Source organism: Prosopis cineraria, unplaced genomic scaffold (assembly GCF_029017545.1).
Source record: "Prosopis cineraria cultivar Desert tree isolate PC_DT_omini unplaced genomic scaffold, ASM2901754v1 PC1, whole genome shotgun sequence".
Lineage (NCBI taxonomy): Eukaryota > Viridiplantae > Streptophyta > Magnoliopsida > Fabales > Fabaceae > Prosopis > Prosopis cineraria.
Window position 1 is genome coordinate 53,217,085 of NW_026555332.1, and position 23,621 is coordinate 53,240,705.

The 23,621-nt window shown below is 37.4% G+C and overlaps 4 protein-coding genes across 11 annotated transcripts; 3 read left to right on the forward strand and 1 right to left on the reverse strand.

Moving 5' to 3' along the window:
- The first annotated feature begins 4,140 nt into the window (after positions 1-4,140).
- On the forward strand, positions 4,141-8,282 carry LOC129307719 (proline-rich receptor-like protein kinase PERK8). Of its 4 annotated transcripts, none has more exons than XM_054948604.1 (9): positions 4,141-4,881; positions 4,969-5,163; positions 5,508-5,717; positions 5,797-6,005; positions 6,548-6,674; positions 6,918-6,989; positions 7,208-7,394; positions 7,508-7,640; positions 7,755-8,282. In XM_054948604.1, exons 3-9 carry the CDS (start codon positions 5,570-5,572, stop codon positions 8,016-8,018), a joined length of 1,140 nt encoding a protein of 379 aa, XP_054804579.1. In that variant the 5' UTR covers positions 4,141-4,881; positions 4,969-5,163; positions 5,508-5,569; the 3' UTR covers positions 8,019-8,282. The 4 variants fall into 4 exon arrangements, with proteins under 4 accessions (XP_054804579.1, XP_054804565.1, XP_054804572.1 ...); XM_054948590.1 differs by having other exon boundaries at positions 4,141-4,874; XM_054948597.1 differs by having other exon boundaries at positions 4,141-4,874; positions 4,969-5,154; positions 5,507-5,717.
- A 1,833-nt stretch (positions 8,283-10,115) lies between these two features.
- On the forward strand, positions 10,116-11,924 carry LOC129287788 (UPF0496 protein At3g19330-like). 2 transcript variants are annotated; one of them, XM_054924037.1, is made up of 2 exons: positions 10,116-10,399; positions 10,529-11,924. In XM_054924037.1, the coding sequence occupies exons 1-2, from the start codon at positions 10,270-10,272 to the stop codon at positions 11,599-11,601; spliced, it is 1,203 nt and encodes a 400-aa protein (XP_054780012.1). In that variant the 5' UTR covers positions 10,116-10,269; the 3' UTR covers positions 11,602-11,924. The 2 variants fall into 2 exon arrangements, with proteins under 2 accessions (XP_054780012.1, XP_054780017.1); XM_054924042.1 differs by having other exon boundaries at positions 10,120-10,354.
- Positions 11,925-12,896: 972 nt separating this feature from the next.
- LOC129286349 (UPF0496 protein At3g19330-like) lies at positions 12,897-14,589 on the forward strand. Its single transcript, XM_054922330.1, is given in 3 exon segments — positions 12,897-13,164; positions 13,358-13,696; positions 13,699-14,589. Coding segments are annotated over 3 exon segments (1,173 nt in total). The 5' UTR covers positions 12,897-13,082; the 3' UTR covers positions 14,451-14,589.
- Positions 14,590-15,736: 1,147 nt separating this feature from the next.
- On the reverse strand, positions 15,737-23,007 carry LOC129288020 (uncharacterized). Of its 4 annotated transcripts, none has more exons than XM_054924337.1 (16): positions 22,867-23,007; positions 22,474-22,660; positions 21,900-21,994; positions 21,712-21,825; positions 21,062-21,166; positions 20,838-20,909; positions 19,584-19,696; positions 19,123-19,257; positions 18,415-18,483; positions 18,028-18,115; positions 17,825-17,896; positions 17,623-17,723; positions 17,324-17,441; positions 16,921-16,980; positions 16,551-16,661; positions 15,737-16,099 (listed from the first exon to the last, which is right to left on the reverse strand). In XM_054924337.1, the coding sequence occupies exons 2-16, from the start codon at positions 22,592-22,594 to the stop codon at positions 15,989-15,991; spliced, it is 1,485 nt and encodes a 494-aa protein (XP_054780312.1). In that variant the 5' UTR covers positions 22,595-22,660; positions 22,867-23,007; the 3' UTR covers positions 15,737-15,988. The 4 variants fall into 4 exon arrangements, with proteins under 4 accessions (XP_054780312.1, XP_054780300.1, XP_054780306.1 ...); XM_054924325.1 differs by having other exon boundaries at positions 22,751-22,998; XM_054924331.1 differs by having other exon boundaries at positions 22,804-22,997.
- Between the last annotated feature and the right edge of the window lie 614 nt (positions 23,008-23,621).

The following is a 23,621-nucleotide window of genomic DNA, read 5'->3' on the forward strand; positions in this document are numbered from 1 at the left end:
TACGGGCCTTTTCTTTAAGCCCGATATACATTAGCACGAGCATCACCCCACGTAACTGAATTCACAAACTCAATCAATCGTTAAAAAAAAAAAAAAAAGGAGAAGAAGGGGGGGGGGACATGCTGGTGTATGTAATTAATATTGACTTAGTCATTAAAAATAATTTGACATGTTCCATCCACGTGTGAAATTTAACCTTCAATTGATCTTGACTCCGTCAATGCTATTAACATGATCGTGAGAAATTCCCCACAAAATCATTCTTTTTGGGATATTACTCAAAATGCTAAACTAATTTTAGGAAAAGATTGGCCTGTTAACTTAAATTTTGTTCTTAAGGATTATATCAGAAATGCTGATGTGTTTGTTGGGACAGCTCATACTTTCTCTTAAAAAGGCATTTCTTCAACCATCCTCCATCTTTCATTAGAAAAGGAGAGGAAGGGGAAAGAAATGATCTTGCTGATGTATGATTTTGATCTCTTGAACTTTTGACATGAATGAATCACCTTTCGTTTTTTTTAAAAAAAAAAAACCTTAAATTCAATGAAACACATAAGTATTTTCTCTCTGTTTTTTTTTTTTTTGGAATAACAATCAGATCTAGATAAAAGGCAAGCCCCCAGACTAATGTGAACAAACTAATTTACTAACCTTCACCTTCCGTGCCTGTTTATAATTAGTCCACTCCAAGCTACTGAGTTTGAGTGAATAGTCTACCACAGATTATCAACTGCTTTACATAAACCAGGAAAATCGAAGACACAGTATCACTTTAAAAAAAAAAAAAATTCTTTCAATCTAGTCGAGCCATATAAATGGTGAGCATTCACCCAGAGAAAAAGGAAAAAGAGAAATCTTAGTAAATGAGTATTTCAAATATATATGTTGGCAAAAAAAAAAACAAAAGAAAAAGAATATTTCAAATATATATTCACTACATCTCATGTGAGGAGAAGGGGCCGACGCGCTGAGCTACCTTATACCAGGCAGGGGCAGCCCATTATGTAGATCAAATTATTTTTTTCTGACAAAATTTTGGCTCTGCGCCCTCAATAAATTTTTTTTTTATTCTCCAGCTCGCTTTCAATATTTTTTATCTCTGTCCTTGGTTAGAAGCCCAGCCCATTGATGCTTCCCTCGTACTTGTTCTAGCCTTTCGAATCTGTTGTCCAGCTCTTCTTTTTTTTCTCCTCTATTTTCTTGCCCCCCCGGCTTATCTCTCTGTCCAAATACAGGGCTCGGAAATTGACCGCCCAAGGGAAGAACTTAAAAAAGTAGATGGGACGTCAAGAAATGCACAGAAAAATTGAGTCGGTTTAATTAAACTCAAAGTGACATTGATATCGCTCCTGCACTTTTGAAAGAGATTGAATACCCTTCCCCTTCATGCTGCTGTTGTCTCACACGAACTAAAATCCTGCATTGGCACAAAGAGATTGAATTGAATCATAAGCTGGCCTTGGCCCCCTTCAGCATCAATGATTTGGAGCTTGTAGTGAGCAGTGCAGCAGACAAAACGTGTCGAGTGAGTGGACACATGAAGAAGCAGCCAAAAGGTGAGAGAAAGGAAGAAAATGGTGTCAGGCAACAGAACATGGGGCAATATGGTCGTCTACGATCTACACTTCCACAGTGACGTGATGTTCGTCTCGAACAAAACAATAATAATGATGTGCATGACTCGTTTCACTGTAAGGCGAGCAGCGTAGGATCAGAATGGAAACAAGGCCAGCGATTCTGAGTGCGGGGCAGAATAGGATAAATCAAATGAATAAGCAGTCGAGCCCTGGCGCCCGCCACTTTTGGAGAGACCAACCAAAACACTCTAAATACCCAGAAATCGATTCCAATGTGAAATTAATTACATGACCTTGGTTGGTGGGAAGTGGCATCCAACTATTGATTTGAGTTTCAGTAATAAGCGATTATGGTGCTCATCACTTGATAACCGTTCAGATTTTTAGTTGGATGATCTAGAAGAGATTTTGTTTTTATTTTTTTATAAATGTTTGCAGTAAAAATAATATTAAAAAATAAAAATAATCTTCAATCTGGCAATTTAAAAAAATTATAACTTAAAAATTTTAAATGTAGACTATTCTCATTCATGAGTATATTTAGGTAATTAATTTATAAAAGTAGTAGTTAATATTACTTTGAACCATTTAAATTAAATTTATATTATTTAGATTAATAATAAGGTAAAATTTATATAATTAAAATATAAAAAAACTTGTAGAGATTGTCTCTAAATTTGTGATTGGGGCACGAGCACCTATCGGACGCCAATAATAATTCCTGGACGTTGACACGTCTGTAACTAAACACGGTTGTTAGTGCATTATTAATGTCTTTCCATATATAATAACCGCATCGTTTTCCATCTCCCACCGCTCTTGCCATCTCAGGAGGTCAGGGAAGTAAGAATCTTTCAAATCGAATTAAAGTTCAAAACCAATCACATAATCACGATCTCGTTAGCTGTCTAACGTTGCAGTTCATATAAGCCCGTAAGTCTCGTTCTTCTACCGGAGTATAAGATCCAGTCAACTACTAATTCACAGGCATTAAAAATTTGGTTGAGTTAATTACTTGTTACTCCCTCCATCCTTATACATATAAGATATTTTTTAAAATTTATTTTATTTTTAAATATAAGGACCGACAATAATATTTTTAATTAATTAGATAATTTTATTTTTATCTTAAAAAAATAAATCATTGATTATATGTTTTTTCTATTATTATTATGATATTAATTACAATATTATTAAAAATAAAATTAAAAAAGTATTATATTTTTATGTAAATTTAACTAAATAATAAACTTGTATTGATATATAAAATTTAATTAAAAATATTTTATATGTAGACGCTGAGAGAGTATTGCTGTACAAATAATATGCATTAGTTTTTCTGAAATACACCTCTTTTAATAAAGGTATTAAATGCAAGAGACAGAGGGAGTACGAAGAGCTGTGAAATTAATGAAGATAATTTTCAAAAATATTAATTGAAAGGGATAAAAAGAGATTATAGCTGTTCGTGTATATATTTAACATCAAAACAAATTCTTCAGCTAGCTTTTACGCAAGTATTCTTTTCTCTCTCTTATTGTTTTCGGTCTTCCCTGCCACACTCTCATAGTCTCATTCCCGCTTGGCAGTAGAAGGAGACAAGACAAAAAGACTTCATTACATTGATGAAAGGGACAGGCACGAGGGGGGGGGGGGGGAGGTGAGAAATAGCATCGTAGGCTTTCCAATATTTTCCACACTGTGACATCTCAGATCTCTTCAAATTGACAATTTCATTTCATCTTTTGTAACTACAGTCTTATCACATGGTATTTGGTCGGAAACTTCCGACAGTTTTTTAACAGCTAAGGTTGCTTTTCATCGCATAATAAATTTTAAATAAAATGTACAGCACAAGAAAAGATCCCACTGATTAACTGGAAGTGTTTAATTCAAAAAATACGAGAATTATATCAATTTAATCGAAGTTTTAAATTCAAGTTCTAAAAATCTAACAGCATTAGTGATAGAATTTTTGCGCTAAAAGATCCCTACTTAACTCAATTCAAATCGTTTCGTTAGACCCTCAATAAAATGTGGAAGAGTCCCATGATGTCATTGCCTCCCGGGGGAAAAAAAAATCTTACTATGCTATGGGATGAAGGGAGATCAATGCGGTGAGGATAACATGTCAAGGGTAACCGTTCGGGGCAATTTCTTAACTTTGGATGCAATCATCGGGGTAATCATCATCACCGCACAACAGCGTGTAATTATTGTGTGACAAATAAATTATTAAAAAAAATTGTCAAAGAATCCGAAGTGTAGGTGCGAGAAGCCGGAATAAATTAAAAAGAGAAAGTCAGAGAGAGAGAGAGAGAGAGACGGAGACGTAGAGGTTGCCGTTACCTTATTCCTTTCTTTGTTCTAATATATTCGTTCACTCGCGTTGTGTGGTTAAATTATTGGTACAAGTTACTAGTAATTAAAATGGCCAGTAGGAGCAACGTCAACATAGCTGGCTGGTGGGGTACAATAACCCTACAAGCAACAAGCCATTCAGCTATGAATCTCTCTGCTCTATTTCTCACCCTTCCACACACTCTCCTTTTAACTTCATCTTCTTGTATAAGTAAATTTGCTGTTACATCTCTCCGATTCTACACTTGTACTGCCCGGGTCTTCTTTCTCAACCCCCCCCCCCAACACACCTTCTGTGTCTTCTCTGAATCTGTTACAGCCAAGATGCCCTGTACACGACACAGAAAATAAACCCATTCAACCTGCGTATCAGACAACAAATATGCCACTTTACAGCCCACAAATGTATTCGAACTAAATGTAAATAAATCAATCTCTCTCTCTCTCTCTCTTTCTGTCGCTTAGTCCCCACCCCTCTCTGTCCACTTCACATCTTGGTCTTCTATTCTTTCTTCTTCTGCTTCAATCATCCCGGCTTCCATTTGATTTAAGCTCGGCTGGAAGCATCAAAGAGAATCAAAAGGGTCCATTCTGTATATGTGGGTTTGCATGTATACGATCACCATTTGAAGAACTGGATGGTTTGGTGGAGTAAGTAGTAATAAACTTGAAAGTGTTTGTCGGCGCAGGGTCACTTTCTGTCGGCATTGTTTGCATCCATCTATGATACCCTCAAGAGAGTTTTCTAATTCTAATTAATTTAATAAAAGGACAACGGGGATAGAGAGGTGCTCCTCCTCCTCCCTTCTTCTGGGTTTTGGTTACTTACAGTCTTGACAACTTTGAAACGGCTTATTGATCCAGACCTGGCGGTTCAGGGCATTGTCTTGTATCGTCAACTGAAACGTCAAAACTCAGTCTTGACCTAAAGGGGTTTGTGGTTGCTTCTGATGTCCCCAGCCCTCCTCTGTTCTTTCTGTATTTATTTCTCGAGTCGAATTACTGAATACCTTGATTTGGTTGTTAGGTTTATGTCAAGGATAAATGATTGGTGCAACTGGGGGCAATGTGGATGAATCTCGGCTTTGGCAATAATGGCGCTGCATGTTCATTCAGATTGTCATTGGTAAATGAAGCGCAGGCTGTCTGAGATCCCACCTTATCATTTATCTGGGGATCACAGCTCTGCAGATTTGACAGAAATTCTACCTCTGCTATATCTGTAATTCCCCTTCGCCTACCCTTCTAATTTCAACGATATGCCCAAACATAATGGCATTTCGCAAGATCCAGTTATCAGAAACAAACATGCATTTGGCTGAGATCTTTGCGCCTTGTTTCAAATGTGCCATTTTCAATTTTATAGCTTGAAAAAGTCTTCATTTTTACCATGGTCCGCAGCCACTTTATTCTACACGAACTTTTTCTCGATCAATATTGATTTTCCCCTTTTCTTGTTTGATTGTGGATTACTCACTGCATCTTCATGTCTTCTGCACTTCAGTATTAGTCACGCATTCAATGCAGGTCCTTTCTTTTGACTTTCTGCTATTCTATGGATTTCAGGTTGTATGTGTAAAACTTGCTATTAATATTGTGAGGCACAAGTGAAGTGATTCCCATAACTTATGTCAGGGTCTCTTGCAGCAATAGTAGGAGGAGCTGCAGGGGCCGTGGCATTGGTAGGGATAGTTATAGCACTCTTATGCTTCTGCCTATCTCGCAGGAGGAGTGTCTCAAGGACTTCAGAGACAGGGTCCTCTGATCCTTCCCAAGGTAACATCTGAAACGTGCATGTCAGTTTTCTAGTGATACGAACAACAGACCTATTCTTGTATTCTTCCATTACATACAGTGGAAAGACATGGTGGGATTGAGTTGACTTTACGAGATACAAGGCGGTTTGAGATGGATGAACTTTCTCAGGCCACAAAGAATTTCAGTGACAAAAATTTGATCGGAGAAGGCAAGTTTGGGGAGGTTTACAAAGGTTTACTTCATGATGGTATGCTTGTGGCCGTCAAAAAGCGGCATGGACTTCTGAGCCAGGAATTTGTTGACGAGGTGGTAAACAGTTTTCTGCTGCCAAAACTTGGTTTTATAAGACACTCTGATATCTTGTAGTATAATTAAAGTGAAGTGTTTTGTCCTGCTACTATAGTTGGAGAAAAGGAAATTATATTGAGAATTTGTTAAAAACTAGAATTCTTCTTGATGATATTTCTCTGGGGAATAGGAATTATGGGTTGATTGTTTCTTGATTAAGCTGTTTCCCCCTTAGCCTATAGTTGGTTCAGAATGCTAAAATTTTCTTTACCCATCAGCTTATTCTAATTATGTCTTTTTCCCGTCAAGCAACAGTTTAAGAGGATTTTCTTATTTCTCGTGGATAAAATGTGAGCAAATCAGTATTTCTATCTCACCACAAAGTCCCGACAACTGCAATGGGACCAATTTTTTATTATTACTAATCCTGACCAGCCACTTTCACCTCATAGTTTTGACTTGGAATGGATTGGCTACTTGCATTTAGTTTAGGGTTCAAATTTGGGGTATTTTATTGATCATTTTTTCCTTTGATCTAATGTGACTGAGTTTGACTTCAGGCTCGCTACCTCTCTTCCATTCATCATCGGAATCTTGTAACTCTTTTGGGCTACTGCCAGGAACAAAATCTGCAGTTTCTTATATACGAATATGTGCCTAATGGGAGCGTCTCTAGTCACTTGTATGGTAAATTTCTAAGCAGTCACTCCACTCCTTCTTATCACACTTCATACATATTTGTCTGGTCGAATTATATGGATTTTATCTGCACAATATGATAGATTACTAGCCTGAGTTTCATGTAACGTGCATGCCAAGCTATGAATTGGTTTGCTTTGAATGTGATAAAAGATTCTTCTCCCCTCCCTTTGTCCTTACGAACGATTCCTTCTTAGAGTTTATGCATATCAATTCTATTTCTCCCTGCAGGTGCTGGTCAACAATCGAAAGAGAAGCTAGAATTCAAGCTTAGACTTTCAATAGCTCAAGGTGCTGCTACAGGTGATCCTCTGCAAAATCAGTGAGCATTTGTGGCTTTCCTGGTGTCAGTTTTCTTCTTTTTAGATAAAATATCCCAGTATCTGAATGGACCCCACAAGTTTTTTCGTAAGCCACTTTAAAACTTTCAGTTTCTTGGTAATCCTTTATTTATGCATAAAGGGTCAGAGGCACTTGTCCATGTTTATTTACAAAATGCTTATCTATCTATTTCTAAGCAGGTTTGGCTCACATTCACTCCTTGAGCCCCCGCTTGGTGCATAAGAATTTCAAAACAGCCAATGTTTTGGTGGATGAAAATTTCATTGCTAAGGTTGCCGATGCTGGACTGCGCAATTTCCTGGGAAGAGCTGATATTGCAGGCCCATCTTCTCAAGCCGCAGCCGATGAGATATTCCTTGCCCCCGAGTAACAACTCTGAGACTGATGCACATGAATGATCTGTGTCCGTAGTGGTTGTACATGTAAATTTTTCCGGACTAATGTGCCATGATCTTATATATATGTATATGTATATGCAGGGTTAGAGAGTTCAGACGATTTTCTGAAAAGAGTGATATATACAGTTTTGGGGTATTTTTGTTGGAACTATTAAGTGGGAAGGAAGCAACAGAATCTCCAACTTCAGGCTCTAGCCAGAATCTAGTTGAATGGGTATGTGATCATGTCTAACCCAACAATTTCTCAGGACTTGTCTTGTTGTATTTCACCAGAAAACCAGCGTCTGGTGTTCTGACATGTTCTAATCTTTTCCTTCCTCCAATGTAGGTGCAAGCTAATGAAGACCATCGCGTTATGTCTACTATCATTGATCAGAGATTGGGAAGTAGTTTCACAGCAGAAGGCATGGAAGAATTTATCTTGCTAGTGGCTCGATGTTTGAGCCCTTCAAGTGAGAGAAGACCTTCCATGAGTTATGTTGTAATGGAACTTGAGCGGATCCTTGAGAAGGAAATGAAGTTGACAACAATGATGGGTGAAGGCACTCCAACTGTGACCCTCGGAAGTCAGTTATTCAAAGCAACAGGGTAAAGAAAAGAAGCATTGTCCGCGTCCAAATTCTTAGTATAAATTTGTGATTTATATCTTGCTTTCTCATTCTTCCCTCCATGGCTACCAGAGAATATATAAAGCTGCTTGATAAGTGTACAAAGAGCAGCTGTCATTTCCTCCTTTTTCCATGAGCCAGTGAACAATTTTATTCATTTTTTTTAAACTAAAAAAGGTGTATGAGAAATCTTGTAAACCATTATTTGTTGTTCATATGAGAGTAATGATTGGGTTGGTGTGGTTTTATGTCTGTATACGAGTTTCTGATGTTCTTCTGTTCTACTAACTCCCATTCCATCATGCTCGTTCTACTTGTGGGAGCAATTATTGAACATCTCAAACTCGAAACTGTTTTCTTCCGCTGTCCTTACTGTTTCTACTCTTCTTACCCCTCGGGTGTGTGAATCGTTGTAGGGTGTGGTTGTGATTCTTGTGAAGTTCAAGGATTGCTGGTGGAGGTCGTAGACAATGACCAATGCAATTAAGTGCAAGATTAGATAAACGTCAACAGGAGAAGACATTGACATGAAGAAATCTATTTATTGACATTGACACTGACATGAATTGAGAAAGGAACAGGGGTAGAGTCAGGAAACGCGCAAGTCTGATTTATATGAGCTCGACTCTTGTGGGTCTAAGTCTGAAAGCTTGATTGCCCTAATTTCACTCAAAAATTGAAACCCAATCTTTATTGAACTCAGGGCTGAACCTATAAGCCCATTTGCTGAAAAAAAAAATAAAATTTAACATTTTAATTTATTTAGTATATTTTAAAATTCAAGATACATTAATCAAAGTCTTATATAATTTAAAAAATAAACTCAAGATTAAAAAGTCCAAATAAGATAAAAACAAAAGTCATCATCAATGTTAATCAAGATCTCCCTCATTATCATTTATAAATAAAATGTTATTTTCAACTTTGTCACAGGTCTAAGAGTGAAAGAGTGAGAGACTGAGTACGAGTGTGCTGTGTAAGATTTCTTTGGAGGTTGAAAATCCAACCTTAATTCAGCCATTCTCCAAAGTCTAACAGAGAAGCAAAAAAAAAAAGTTAAATGAATTTAACAAGTTACTCAAACCCGAGTTCTTTTTTAAGGTTTAAAAGGATTGAGCTTTAAAACTCAATTATTTTAAAAAATATTAAATTTTTAACCTCAAATTCTTATTAAAACAAGCTCCCACTAGATCCGACTTTTATTTCTAACTCCATACGGGGGTGAGACAAAACGTAACATTAATTAAGAGCCTCATCCCAAAACCCTGCTTTGGGAATGGATGTGGAGTCTAACAACACTGTGCAGCTGGTTGTATGGTGGCGAGGATGTGTGTACTGAGGTAGTGGGGTCCTGGACGCAATGGCAAAGCAAAAAGTATGACCGTTTTAGATGTCCCACACCGCCTAAAATGTAAGAAGCAAGAATGGAAGAGAAGGAACCCTGTCTTCACATCCACCTGAGGTCGACCAATATGTCGAGTTCAAGTTTTAAAATTACAAATTATGATTTAAATATTTGTTTTTGAATTGTTCCCAAAAAACTGCTTTTGAAATTTTTTTCTGGCTGTACATGTCCAGTCCTTGGTTGGTTCTTGTCCTTTGTTGGTTAATTTTTAGGAATATGATTTTTTTAAATAGGTGTTCATGAATAATAAAGATATATCCCATCCATTAAAAAAAATAAAATACTTTTAATATTTCAATTTGAAATTAATGTGTTTTTTTAAATATTTATAATAAATAAATTATTTTATATTTATTTTAAAATAAAACATCTTATTAAATAATAACAAATATAAAAAATAATATTAATTTAAAAATAAATAATTATTTTATTAAGAAGTGAGATACAATTAAAAATGTTTTATATTTTAAATTGAAAGAAGATAATAAGTTTTCAAATTGATTTTTAGAAAAATAATAAAAAATTATTAATTACATTTGTTCTAATGAAAAGAGCTACAACCTTGTAAGTAGAATATTTTAGGTTTGAGTTCGATACTTTTAAAAAACTCAACCATATAAAAGAATTATCATAAACACAGGAAGGCGAAGGGTGATCTTAAATTCAATAAAATCGCAAGATCATCACGTCACGCCTCGTGTTCCGCTTTCTGGGCCGCCACACCAGACCCGAAGGGAAGTCCAACGCTATAAAACTGAGCGACGCTTTCTCAAGGGCCAAAAGAGTAAACAGGATTACAGAAGCGTGTGGGAAGGTTGGGAACACGAAGAATGCTGAAATGTCTCTCCTCCAGATCGTTGACGTCGTTGTCTTCAGCGTCTGCTCCAGCCCCTAATCCGCCTGCTCCCCTCGGAGGTAAATCAATATCCTTCGTTCTTCGCCGGGCCTCTCAGATTTGGGGTATCTTCTTCGATTATAGGATCATTTCACTCACAATCATACCCATTCCAGCCAAACAACTCGAATTGTTTAGTCTTCGCCAAAAAAGAATTTTGTATTAATATCTGACTGAATCATGAACTGTCTCAGGGCATTTGACGGAGCACACTCCCGTTGCCAGCACGCAGTCGTCGCCAGCCCCAAATGTATCTCTCGAATTCGATCGCGCCGTACTCAGCAATTCTGTCAGAGAGATCCAATCGATAATTGAGATAGAAGTACTTGACCCCTCTGGAAACGATCCTCCGCGAGACCAACCTCAACTCGTCGACGGAGACTTCCAAAGGAGATTCCTCGAAAAACTGCTTCAACCTGACCGAGATTGCGTCCAAAAAGCTCTCGTACAACTCAAATCCGATTCTCTGACTCACCTCATCTCTACCTACTTCGACCGCAGTGAGGCCGCCGTTGAACTCTGCTTTCTACTTCTCCGATGTCTCCGTTGTGCGCGTATCATGTATGCTCCTCTTCGTGACCTTCTGCACGTTCTTCCCTTCGATTCCGGTCATCTTACTCAATCCCAGTGTGACCGTGCCTCCGACATCTTCTTCAGATTTGATACTCAAGACAATCCGTTTTCTTCCAGTGATTCCCTTAACTTAAGCCGCATGCGCAGCTCCTTTTCTGAACTTGACCAACAGCTTCGTTGCTGTCTTAAAGAGTCTCGTTCCAAGTTACGCCTTCTCCGTGGTGCCACTGCTGGTTCTGCTCTTTGCTTCATTGCTACCGCCGTGGGAGTGGTTGCAACTGCCGTTGTCGTCGCGACTCATGCGCTCGTCGCCATTGCTGCTGTTGCTGCTCCCGTTTGCCCTGCATTCTCTCATTTGATGAACCCCCAAAAGAAGGAACTCGCTCGATTGGCGCAGCTTGAAGCAGCTTCGAGGGTTACTTTTGCTCTGAAACAACATATCGATTCAACTGATCGCCTTGTTGTTCTGCTGCACGGAGTAGTTGAAGCCGACAAGCATTCTGTTCGTCTTGGTTTGGAGATGGGTAATGATAGATATGCCATCCAAGAGGTCGTCAAGTTGCTCCGCAAGAGGTACGAGAGCTTGCGCCAGCTGATGGAGGAACTTGAGACAACTATATACATCAGCGTAAACTTTGTTAACAGGACCAGATCAAATCTTCTCCGCCAGATATGCATTCATCAAAACGCCTAGTTCCTAACCTACGGATCAATTTTTTGTTGAATGCCTTCCAACTCATCATGTTCACGACGCCACCGCCTATTTGAACATATTTGCTAACCGGGAACGAAAATATGGAATGGGCTCTCTACCATTTTACGAGTGCCCGATAACATTCCCTTGTACTCATAGTAAACATTAGTGGTGTTGGGTTTTCTATTAGTGAGAGAACCCTCACGTTATTCTCGTTCATTTTTCGGGAGTTCAGCTTGTTAATTAGTGTCAATAGCGTAGTTTTCAAAAAACTCCATATTCTGGTTTGTTTCTAGATATAAGATCTCATTCTCTTTCCTCTACTATATTAACTTTTTTTTTTTGGGGGGGGGGGGCAAAGTACCCTGTTCAATGCACCATTTCTTAAATTTATACTATTTAAATTTAAATGATTAAGAGTAATAGTCCGTTGACACATTAATTTCAAATAACAAGTAATTTAATTTACTCTTGGCCCATAAAAATTAAAAAACAAACTTTTACAGTTAGAGCGGAATGAAGCATATGTGTATTGATTTTATATTGACTAAATGAACATGATTGTCAAACTTATGACTCTGAGTATGAGTATACTTCCTCATAAGATGTCGGCGAGATAAAAGAAAAAGTCCTTCAGAATTGAATTGCCATTTGCTCATTCTTTCCCTCCTCTTTTTTTTTTAAATTTTTTTTATCTATTAGATCAAGATTTTAAATGATTCAAATTTAATCTCCTTCAAAACATTTTATTTTATTTTATCGTATTTTTAGTTGTTCCTATTAAATTTTAGCACTTTGAATTTTATTATTTATATTCTTTATAATTTAATATTTTAAAAAATTAAATTTTAGCCGTTTAAGTCTTGATTTAATAGCTAGAATGAAAAGAAAAAGGAAGAGGATGAGAAGGAGAAAAAGAAGAGATTCATGCTCCTCATTCACGCGGCCTCTGCATGCTTCTAGCATTAGTGTGTGTGGTAATTTGTACGTGTTTTCTTTGTCAAAAGGTAATCTGTTTTTCTTAATAAAAAGAAAGAAAGAAATTAGGATATTTGTGACGAAAATTTAATTTTAACGTAGACCGCGATGCAGTGACTGATTTTTAGTCGCTTTGAATCCGGACGACGAAAAATGGAAAACCAGGGGAGGAAGTCTCATTTAGAAATTTGATAATACCCAACAAAGCAGAGATAAAAGATTAGTGGAGGAATCTTGTCCAACCAACTGACGATCCAATATTTAAAGAAAAATTGAGGTAAAATAAAGAATGAATAAAAAATAGATTTTATATATCTATACGAATAAAAGTCGCACTTTGTTTCTCTGCTTTGAGTCTCTTGCCGCTTCAAGTAAAGAGCCTCCATCTCTCAAGAACAAGAGAAGTCAATCACCAATCAGGTTTTTGATGTTACTGATGCGTGAGAGGGAGACCCTTTTACAAAAGCCACCGAATATAGAAGAAGTGACTGGGAAAACGAAGAATGCTGGAATGTCTCTCCTTCGGATCATTGACGTGGTCTTCAGCGCCTGTTCCGGCCGCTAATCCGCCTGTTCCTGGCCAAGGTAACTCCAAAATTATTTCTTTCTTCACCGGGGCTCTCAGTTTTGGAGCATCCACTTTGATTGTAAGATCATATTACACAATCACTCCCCTCTAAACAAAATTTTGAATCGCTTTATTCTTCGTGAAAGAGGGCTCAGTTTCTTTTCCCGATGGGTGTTTGTATGAATGTCTGACTGAAGCTTGGACTGCCAGGGTTTTCCACAGAGACCACTCCCGTTACCAGCACTCAGTCCTCTCCCGCCCTAAATGTGGTGTCTCGCGAATTCAATCGCACTATACAGGGCGATTCCTACCAAGAGATTCGATCGATAATACAGATAGAAGTATTTGACCCCTCTGGACGCGATCTTTCGCAAGACCATCCTGAGCTCGTCGATGGCCCAGCCGAGCCCGAGGGAGACTCCCAAAGGAAAATCCTGGAAAAGGTGCTTCAACCTGACCGATATTGCGTCCAAGAAGCTCTCGCACAACCCAAGCCCAATTCTCTGACTCGCCTCGTTTCTTCCTACTTCGACCACAGCGAGACCGCTTCGAACTTTGCCTCCTACTTCACCGAAGTCTCAATTGTGCCCGTAGCATGTACGCTCCTCTTCTTGACCTTCTCTCCGTTCTTTCCTCCGATTCTAATCACCTCACTCAACCCCAGTGTGACTATGCCTTCGACGTCTTCTTCAGATTCGATGCTCAAAACAATCCTTTTCCCTCCCACGATTCACATGACTTCAGCAACATGCGCAGCTCCTTTTCTGATCTTGACCGACAACTTCATCGTTCTCTCCGAAAGTCTCGCTCCAAATTACGCCTTCTCCGTGGTGCTACAAATGGTTCGGCACTTTGCTTCGTTGCCGGCGCTGTGGGAGTGGTTGTATCCGCCGTTGTGGTCACGACCCATGCACTTGTAGCCATTGCTGCCGCTGCTCCGGTTTGCCCTGCATATATCTCCCCTCCCAAAAACCCCAAAAAGAAGGAACTATCTCGATTGGCGCAGCTTGAAGCCGCTTCGAAGGGTACTTATACACTGAACAAAGATCTTGATACGATTGATCGCCTTGTTGCTCGGCTACACGGCGCAGTTGAAGCTGACAAGCGTTCCGTTCGCCTTGGCCTAGAGATGGGTAAAAATAGATATGCCATGCAAGAGGTCATCAAGCATCTTCGCAGGGACTCTAAAAACTTTCTCCTCCTCATGGAAGAACTTGAGACACGTATATACATCTGCTTAAACTTTGTTAACAAGACCAGGTGGAATCTTTTCCGCGAGATATGCCTTCATCAAAATGCGTAGTTATCCAGTTCCTAACCTACAGATTATTTTTTATTAATAATTTTAGTCACTGGCTCACTGCTAAGTGCTAACTCATAATGTGTACGGCCTATTTGAATTTTGCTTTCTAATCAGGAAAGAAACATGAGCTTTATTACCATTTTCTGAGCATCTGTCTTTCATCAAACACACTATAACCCCAACTGTTCATTTTATTCATCTGAGCATGTTTCTCAGTTACGTTGGATGATTAGTGAGTGAGAAATCTCATGCTAAAAGGAATTGCACAGTATATGATGTCAAACTATTGAGTTTAGTTCCTTACAAAATTAGGCTGCATTACAGTTTCATTGCTGTTGATTTTAGACGGAGTCTTTCTTATTTTTGCAATGTGAGTAGAATCACAGGAAATGGGAATTAAATTTGGGAATCCCATCCCTTGAAATTTTCTTTTAAGGAGATCTCAATTTCAGTTGGAAGCACAAATTCCTGTAGCGTACATTTCACCTCAATAGAACGTCACCAGATAAGTCGCATGTCAATTGTGGAGGACTTACAAGGTTACCTCGCATGTTCTTCTGTCTCCTAATTTCTCTTGGAGCCAACGTAAAGTACCTTGATCCTAGCATAAGTCACTCCGCAATCCAGTAGGCAACAAAACGACAACATTTTGGAATGTTTAATCTGATCTATTTGTTCATTTGCATTTAACCTTCATTTCGAAAGGAAAAAATTAGGAAGGGTTACATTATATATATATATATATATATATATATCCTTGTTTTCTCTCATTACTCTGGATTTAGATTCCTCCCCCCCCCCCCCCGCATTTGCATTCAATATTTTTTTTTGGTTGCCCATATATATATATATATATCCTTGTTTTCTCTCATTACTCTGGATTTAGATTCCCCCCCCCCGCATTTGCATTCAATATTTTTTTTTTGGTTGCCCGAAATATCTTCAGTCGGCAGCCGTAAGATTAATTTTTTTAAGGATTTGAATATCATTTAAAAGGTTATCTATTTTTAAAAGTAATATTTTTTTTTGCACACCTTCAAAAATCAAACATTGAATGATGCTTTAAGGGCCCAGATTGCTACCATTTGTGCACATCCATTTGGCTGCATTCTATATTTATTCGCTGAAGATCTTGAGTTGTGAGAATTACCATTGGCCCAAAAAAAAGGGAAAAGAAAACGAGAGGTTGAAGGCACCAAGTTGAGAATTGTGATTGTGAAAGCCAGAAAAATGGCGGTGAGGGAGGCACGGTTCTGACCGAGAGCGTTTAAGAATCTGGAAGCTGGTTTTAGAATAAAGATCAAAGTGGCTAATAAATTTTAAGGAACAAATACAAGGGAACATAAAGTTCCATAGAAAATATTCAACACAAAGTTACGCAAAACATCAATCCATTAACTCCAACCCTGAGACACGAGTGAATCTAAACCTCAGACCAAATCGGAAGGTATAATGTCATCAATTAAAATTTACGCATGTACTAGGCACACACCATTTTTTTTAAATAAATATAAAACAAGAACCTTATAAAAACGCCATCAAGGAGAAACGCTTCCCTGTTTTGCCTTAAGGACCAGCTCTTCAGTGGTCGTTCCAATGATCTCGTTGGCCCGTTTCAGCCCCACGCATTGGAACCGGCCAATAGAATCCTGCATTCCAGGTGAGCCTCCAGTCAAATAATGCATCGAAATCTTCAGGGCTACAAATTTTGGGTTACAACAATTTTAAAAAGATATTTCAGACAATGACATCATCACAGAGGCGTGCAGTGTGCACAACTTGCCAGGATCCTGTGATTTTGTAATTTTCTTCAGTTCACATAAAATCATTGCGGTTAAACTGATATCCATAATGAGTGTAACTGATGCATGAAAAAGACTATATACAACTCAACCATAACCAGCAAAGAGAAGAGTCCAAATTCAACCATTATTTCCTCAACTGCTTATACTATGAAAATTGCAAAATTAAACCATGGCAATTTACCCCAGAAATCAAATCAGATTCGATCTCCTTATAAGCAACCTAGTATTAGTTATTACATACTTCACTACAGATAAAAACAGTTTAACCAAAGAAGAAAATTATAAGGAATCTCACCCGAGTAACAATTCCCAACTTCTCTAACTTATTAACTGCATCATCCACATCGAAATTGCAGCTCTCCCCAAATTCTTCTTTTATTAGTTCCTCACACCATTGATCAAGATCCTGATTCACATTACCAGATATCTTGTATCAATACCTCTAAGAGAACACTTAAAAAACACCTCACACCATTAAAAAATATATTTAATTATCTTGATTTGACCACAGTTGAAGCAGTAAACCATGAATAAGACCTCCACTTGTTTGATGATCAATGATCAATCCATTTGTAAGCATATTGGTAAATATAAATAAAATAACATCACTAGATAAAAAAGGGTGTAATGTATAGAAAGCTACTAATAAATTTTGGTATCTACACCTGTCTAGTTGCTTTGCCCTGCTCCATCAAAATAAAGAATGAAACAATCACCTCTTTGACCTGCAAATCGGAGTTTGAAATCAATAGCCTCAAATGTTTCACAAGTACATAGACATATGCCAAAGACATACAGCAAAAGCACAATATGGCCCGATAAAGAGTTAGCAGTGTCTTCCAACAACAATGACATCGATGCTCCTTAGTATTGACATAACATAAGCCAACTACATTCTTTTAATTGAGAAAGAATCTGCTAATTGATGAAACTCAGGATAAGTAATACACTGATCCATTCCCAATTATTCCAGTATAACCACTGAATCAGGTCCAGTTCATAAAAGTAGTCAATATTTGACAAAAATAATCAACTACCACTTTATTAGCACATACAGCTAGCACTTACTTCCTGTTGAATGACATCATCACACAAGTGGAGAAGTGTACCCTTTCCACTATCCAGTTGTTTGTCATACATTGACTGTGTAATCAAGTTTTGGTATGCAGCCATGTTTTGTTGGAACCTATGGAAATTTTAAAGATCCATTGAAAATATGACGGAAGTTAACAATAGGCAACCATGACTTAGGTCAACTGGCAGAAAGAAAACTTTATACAAATGTAAATCTTGAAGTAGCATGCAATCCTCCCATCAAATTATGCAAAATACATGTTTCCCATGAAAGGAAACATTTGCAGACTCACGTGAAGTATGTCTTAGCACAATAAGTAATGACTGAGACAAGAACAGCCATGATGACCCACAGGTCAGCTTTAGGCATTTCAAGTGAGCTAATAACTGCTACCTGTGGACAGAAGAGAAAAAAGTGCATGAGAAAAAATAGGAATAAAACAAGGAACAATTAATTGGCATTAAGTAGTAGTAATTAAGGGTGGGGGGGCTAACCAGACCAACTATAGCAGACCCAAGAAACTTGACCCAATCCATTGGAGTCAATCCAGGGTTTTTCTTTTCTGGCTGTTGGGTAAAAATGTTCATGAGCAGATCATCACTTTATGTACATTGAAGGATAAGGTGATTGATTGATTCATTGATCATAGTGATGAAATGAGGGACAAGACAATGCAAGCATAAAAGAGGTCACTCACGAGCACTATCTCCATATCAGCCATTGGAATATTTTTGAAGTGCTTAACATATATTCCTCGTTCTGCTTTAGATTTGGTACTAGCTCGCCTGCATCATCATTCCTTAGATTTCAATAAACTAACATGCATGGATTATTGCAAATTAATTCCAAGCATTGCTCAACACAAACCCAACCCCCAGTATGTATTTACAATCCCTCACATTTTCATACATTACCAAATTACAATATTGGAGAAACTGTGACTTGAGCTATGAAATGGAAATAGAATATGCACTAAATCAGGAAGAAGACTGTTCAAAAAAAATTCTTGAATCCTCAGATGACAGGACCATAGGTTTAGCAACAAAATAGCACAGTAGCATTTAAAGATTTGAGGAAGGATCACCTGTAGACAACAATTATCCTATCAAAGGTGGGTTCCTGTATGGTGTTCTTGCCCAGCAAATTGCGAAAACTGGCAGTGGCAACAAACAATCTCATGAATTTCAAGTCCAGATCATCAAATCATGCAATTTAGATGCATCCACAGTTTCAATCAGAACAAAACATTCAGTGTCGCTCAGAGAAATAGATTGACTGATTGCACATGCAATTTTAAACTTCTGATCATATTTTCTAGATCTACGAGAAAGTCGAGGCTTCAACCCATATGCATCAATTAGAAGTTTGAGATTTCTCAACACAGTTAAAGTCTTCAAGCACTAGTACTTCAGCTGAAGAAGTGGTCAAACTTCCGTCCAGGTTGACTATCAGCCTCTACATGTTCATTATGAACTCTTTCCCATGGTTGGAAATTTGGAATAATATAAATGTGATGAATGCGATTACAAAGTAATTGTGTAATATTGAAAATTTCATGAGACATAAATTTAAATCATTAGTTGAAGTGAAAATGCCAGAATTCAGGTTTCACAGAAGTCTTAAAAAAACTTGATTGAAATTGCTGAATGGTCACCATCTATGTCAAGAAGATATTATAGGTAAACAAAAAAGTTATAAAGTAATTGCACATAGAATAACCCCAGCCCAAAAAGATGCGATGAAAACACAAAATGACAACAGCAACAGTCCACAAAAAATGTGTAAAAAAGACCTTATTTCCATATTTTCTAAGCGAATTCGTTCAACATAGAGGTCATCTCGCTCTGCTTCAGATGTAATATCATCATCCTTCTTTGGGCCTTTCTTATGATGTCTTTTTGACCTTCGAGAGAATAACTTTTCCAACCTGCAAGAACCATAATTTATATTATGTTTCAGAAGTTAGCCTAAGAAGCATGCTATTTTCACCCTAACATATTCACAGGTAATAGCAAATTATACACTTCCAAAGATAAATCCTTTCAGTTTAAAGGTGAGCTTATTACATTAATTCTTATAAGGCATGCAAAAAAGAAAAGGTTTCAGTTTCATGCATATAATGGCTTCAAATACTTTTGCAGGATTTGAAAGTGACAAAAATTTCAAATAATCAGGTATCTATTAAAATCTGACAATAGATTCTTCAATAGCATCAATCAACAAATTCAGTTGACGGTCCAAAAGTTTGCTTACCTAGTCAGTCTTAACAGATATGCCCAAAAACGTCCAATGATCATGTCTACTTTCTCCATAAAAAAGTAATCAGTTGTTGTGTCAATTCCAATGCCTCGGCGAAAAATAACATACTAGAAAAATAAGATGTATTAGATTGCAAAACAATCCAATAACAAGGAACGAGATAATACTCATGCATTAGCTCACAAGTGAGTGTGATCAAGAGAAGTCAACTTTTTTTTTTATTTTTGGGCCATCAGAAATCAACTGAAAATGTGGCATTAAACCATTAGTGCAAAGGCAAATAATACGTTGTTGCTGTTTACAAACACAAATAATTGTTTATCATAAGAAGTTCAGAGATCAGCAATGAAGACCTCACTCTGATAGCTAAGAAGGGCATTTTCATTAAGTCATCAAGATTAAACATCTAATGAAAATGCCCCTTCAGGAATGTTAATAAATATGACGCACAAAACATGTTAGAATCTTTTTTTTTATTATTATTATTATTGGAATCTAATTGTCAAATCAGAGAAACCAGTTTTCCTTCCATCAAGCAAGACCAACTGCTTCTGCATATATAAAGTAAGAACTCAGAAGGTACTGAAACCACATCAAATTTTTTTAAGAATAAGAAGAGATATTTCACCCAAGACTAAAATTAATTTGATCCCAGCATATGACAAATCTTTCATGTGATTGTTGACGAAAAACACATAAGGAGCACACTTATATCTTTCAGGAAAAAGGATAAAAAAAAAATAAGATCATGATAACTATAATTAAACTTTCTGTGACAAAGCCAGTAACTTGAATCCTCTATGAGACTCATTACATGATATTATATGATGTTAAAAAGTTCAAGGACTTTCAAAATTTCAAATGACTTGAACAAACCTAGATTAACAATATAAACTTTTCTGTCAAATGTTTTACTTGCTTCTATCTTGGTAATGAGTGTCATCTGGAAGATCAAAGTTATGAAAATTATACACAATTCACCGCTTGAGACCAAATATCATGCACTTGATACTAAATTGACAAAGCATGCGAAAGTCAAAATGTAGAGCAGACCAGGCAGGACAAAAGTAACACAAGATCACAAATTAAAAGACCTGAAAATGTCAAAGAGATGATATGTGATGACTCAGAGCTTCAAGATAAGCATATATCATCCCTTCAATTCTTAATTAACTCCCATCCTCCAGGCCTCCATGGGGAAAAAAATCCTAATGAGCATTACCCCTTGTACTAGATTTAAGATCTTACCTTATCAGAGAAATCCGGCAGGTCATCATGGTGATGACTTTCAAAATATTTCTTCAAAAGCCTTTTGTCAAGCTGAATACAGCAAATGCACAAAGATCATCAAATGTTATGCACAATCAAATATCCCAAATAACCTATGCCATCAGACTCAAATAGCATGCTCATAATGGTTGCATATAGTAACTAACAATGAAATATTACAAAGGCACAAGAATTAGAACAACCTTAGATTCATCAACAGTAATGGGAAGATTTAGAAGATACTGCCCTGAAAGTGCAAGATCAACCTCATCATCAGTTGCTATCTTGAAGTTGCTCTTTTGCATTACCTACATAAAGAATGCAATATACTATAAGGGATGGATATTTAAGATATATATACGCCATACTACTTTGGCTCACTCAGCTCCCACATTTTGTGTGTCATCAAAATGTTATTTCCCAAACACCTTGTCCTGGTTTTGAAGTTAGTTATGTACAAGAGAGAGCTGCATAGTGATCAATTATAAGCCATCATTTCACACCCAGACTCACCCTGACCCTTCAATGTTTTCTCGATAACAAACAGCAAAATTAACCCTCAAGTCTTTGTTACATGACAGAATCTCATAGAAAAGAATCTCAATTGATACAAAGCACATTGAAGGTGAAACAGGATCAGCTTCGAACTGACTGTCATCACATGATACGTAGCATTTGAGGATACAAAACATGTTGATGGAGACCATTATACAGAAGTTATTAGCAAAGAGTAGCAACACACTGAGTAATGTTCTACTAGGAGTGTCATTGTGAGAGGTCATCAAATCTAAATCATATTAATGAACCACACGAATTTTGTAAATATTATACATCCATGAAGTAGCCATAATACCTGAAATAGGTAAGTCAAAAAGTTCTGTTCAAGTACATCAACTTCTTCAGGGGCTAACTTCTGTTGTTCCAGCTTCTGGGCCCCATGTACAGGGTCAAAGAGGGAGTAGAGTTGCTGAGGCACAAAATAATCAGGCTCTGCAATGTATCAACGGCTATATCTCCAAAAGGTCAGGGAGAGAATAATACCATCAAATCCTCAAATTGTAGAAGGTACCAAGCTCGGATTGTGTACTCTACTCTCTTGCAGAGCTTCAAAAACTCAGCCCGGTCCGAACTATGTTCTGCAGAAAAGTCAAGAGACTTAAAGCCAGGAAGAGGAAACCAAGTTTGCAGAAATGGGAAAGCTATTCTTATTTTATTTTTCAGCTAGACTAAAAACTTGAACTGAAAACACTACAAAATAATTCAATTTGATAAGGGAGCGAGTTCATGATCAATGTTGCTTTCGATGTGAAGTCAGAAATATTCCCCAAAGATTGACTGAAAAGCAACGGACAAGCAAATTTCACCCAAGATGTACATTTATGACAGTGTAGTTCACCTGCATTAAAAATGATCATTGACCAGTATTTCCCCGCAAAAAATCTAAACGTGACACTTGATATACCTTCAATGCATAGACAACAAAAAGACAACAGTACAATGTGCAAACAGAATCAAAAGTGCGCCTTTGACAACGAGAAACACCACAACAACATTTGAACAATTTCATATGCGAGGCTGGAGTAAGTGGGTGCTAGAGTACAAGGCCACAACATACCAATAAGGTTGGCCAACGTCATGATAAGCCTGGGCTTCAGAATTGGAATGACCGATTCGCGCTCCAAACGGATGACTTCTTTCTTTTTGTGATCGGCTCCGTGTGAATGCAGATGAGCCATTTTTACTCGCAACCTCCTCTATCAAGTCGCGTCCCTGTCTCTGAAACTCCCTCCCTCACCCAAGACCTTGAAATTAGAATCAATGAGGACTTAATGGAATCGTTTATAACATAATTAAGAGGAAGGTAGACGAAATAGTAGGGTTTCTTTATCAACCATCATAGAATCAATTCATGCTTAGGAGACAAGGTAGAGGAACTTCAAAGTACCACTACAAGAACCGCGCCCAAAAAGCTGAAACAGTAAGTTTCTATAAAACTCGCGCCCCTCACCGTTGGCCGTACACCTTGCGTTTTCAAGCAAACGATTCTTCGGTTTCCTCCTTTCGGCTTTTTTTTTTTTTTTTTTTCAGGCCTTCAGCGAGTTGCTTCGGTTTCTACTTTCAACGGACTTCGGAGGCAGAACAAAATGCAAGAAATAAATTCTTGAAGTTATAATTGTAATTGATCAGTCGATTCATTTCGGAAAGTTTCTTTTTCTTTTTTTTATCAGCAAGTTGGAGGCATGATAGATAATTAAATGTGGAAATTTCGTACAACAAAAATTCAAAAATTTGAGAATAGATTTACTCTTGTGTGAGAAATTAATCCTTCTACTAGACCCAATTTCATTAATGATTCAGTTCAGAAAGGTAATTAGTAAGTTTTGGGGCAGTCAATTCTAAAATAATCACAAAAATTGGGAAAAAAATGGTTTATCCATTTGTAATTACAAGGAACAAGGCACATATTCTCTCGTTTGGATTTAGAAATAAAAAAAATATAATCTGTTCAACCGTGGAGTTAAAAAGTTGGACTTCGAGCATGGCGATAATAACTTAGAAACAAAAATCCTTTGCTTTTTTTTTTTTGGGGGGGGGGGGACCCGAATGAAACCCAGGGACAGTTTTAACCATTATTAGATAGACACTCGGGAGATTATTGGATGGTGATGTGTGGCTGAAGAAATGCCGACAATGCGATGACACCGTCCATCATTATTGGAGTTTCCAGGTCGTGGAGGTCAAAACAATTATTTGGCAGCTTTT

Bases quoted from the DNA above. Each gene is read 5' to 3' on its own strand.
- LOC129288020 (XM_054924337.1), bottom strand. From the start codon at position 22,594: ATGGCTCATCTGCATTCACACGGAGCCGATCACAAAAAGAAAGAAGTC. The intron at 18,116-18,414 runs GTGATCCTTCCT...ATGATGATGCAG, and splicing joins AGGATAATTGTTGTCTACAG to GCGAGCTAGTACCAAATCTA. The intron at 16,100-16,550 runs GTGAGATTCCTT...CCTGGAATGCAG, and splicing joins AGTTGGGAATTGTTACTCGG to GATTCTATTGGCCGGTTCCA.
- LOC129307719 (XM_054948604.1), top strand. From the start codon at position 5,570: ATGTCAGGGTCTCTTGCAGCAATAGTAGGAGGAGCTGCAGGGGCCGTG. The intron at 6,006-6,547 runs GTGGTAAACAGT...GTTTGACTTCAG, and splicing joins GCCAGGAATTTGTTGACGAG to GCTCGCTACCTCTCTTCCAT. The intron at 7,641-7,754 runs GTATGTGATCAT...CCTCCAATGTAG, and splicing joins GCCAGAATCTAGTTGAATGG to GTGCAAGCTAATGAAGACCA.
- LOC129287788 (XM_054924037.1), top strand. From the start codon at position 10,270: ATGCTGAAATGTCTCTCCTCCAGATCGTTGACGTCGTTGTCTTCAGCG. The intron at 10,400-10,528 runs GTATCTTCTTCG...GAACTGTCTCAG, and splicing joins CCGGGCCTCTCAGATTTGGG to GGCATTTGACGGAGCACACT.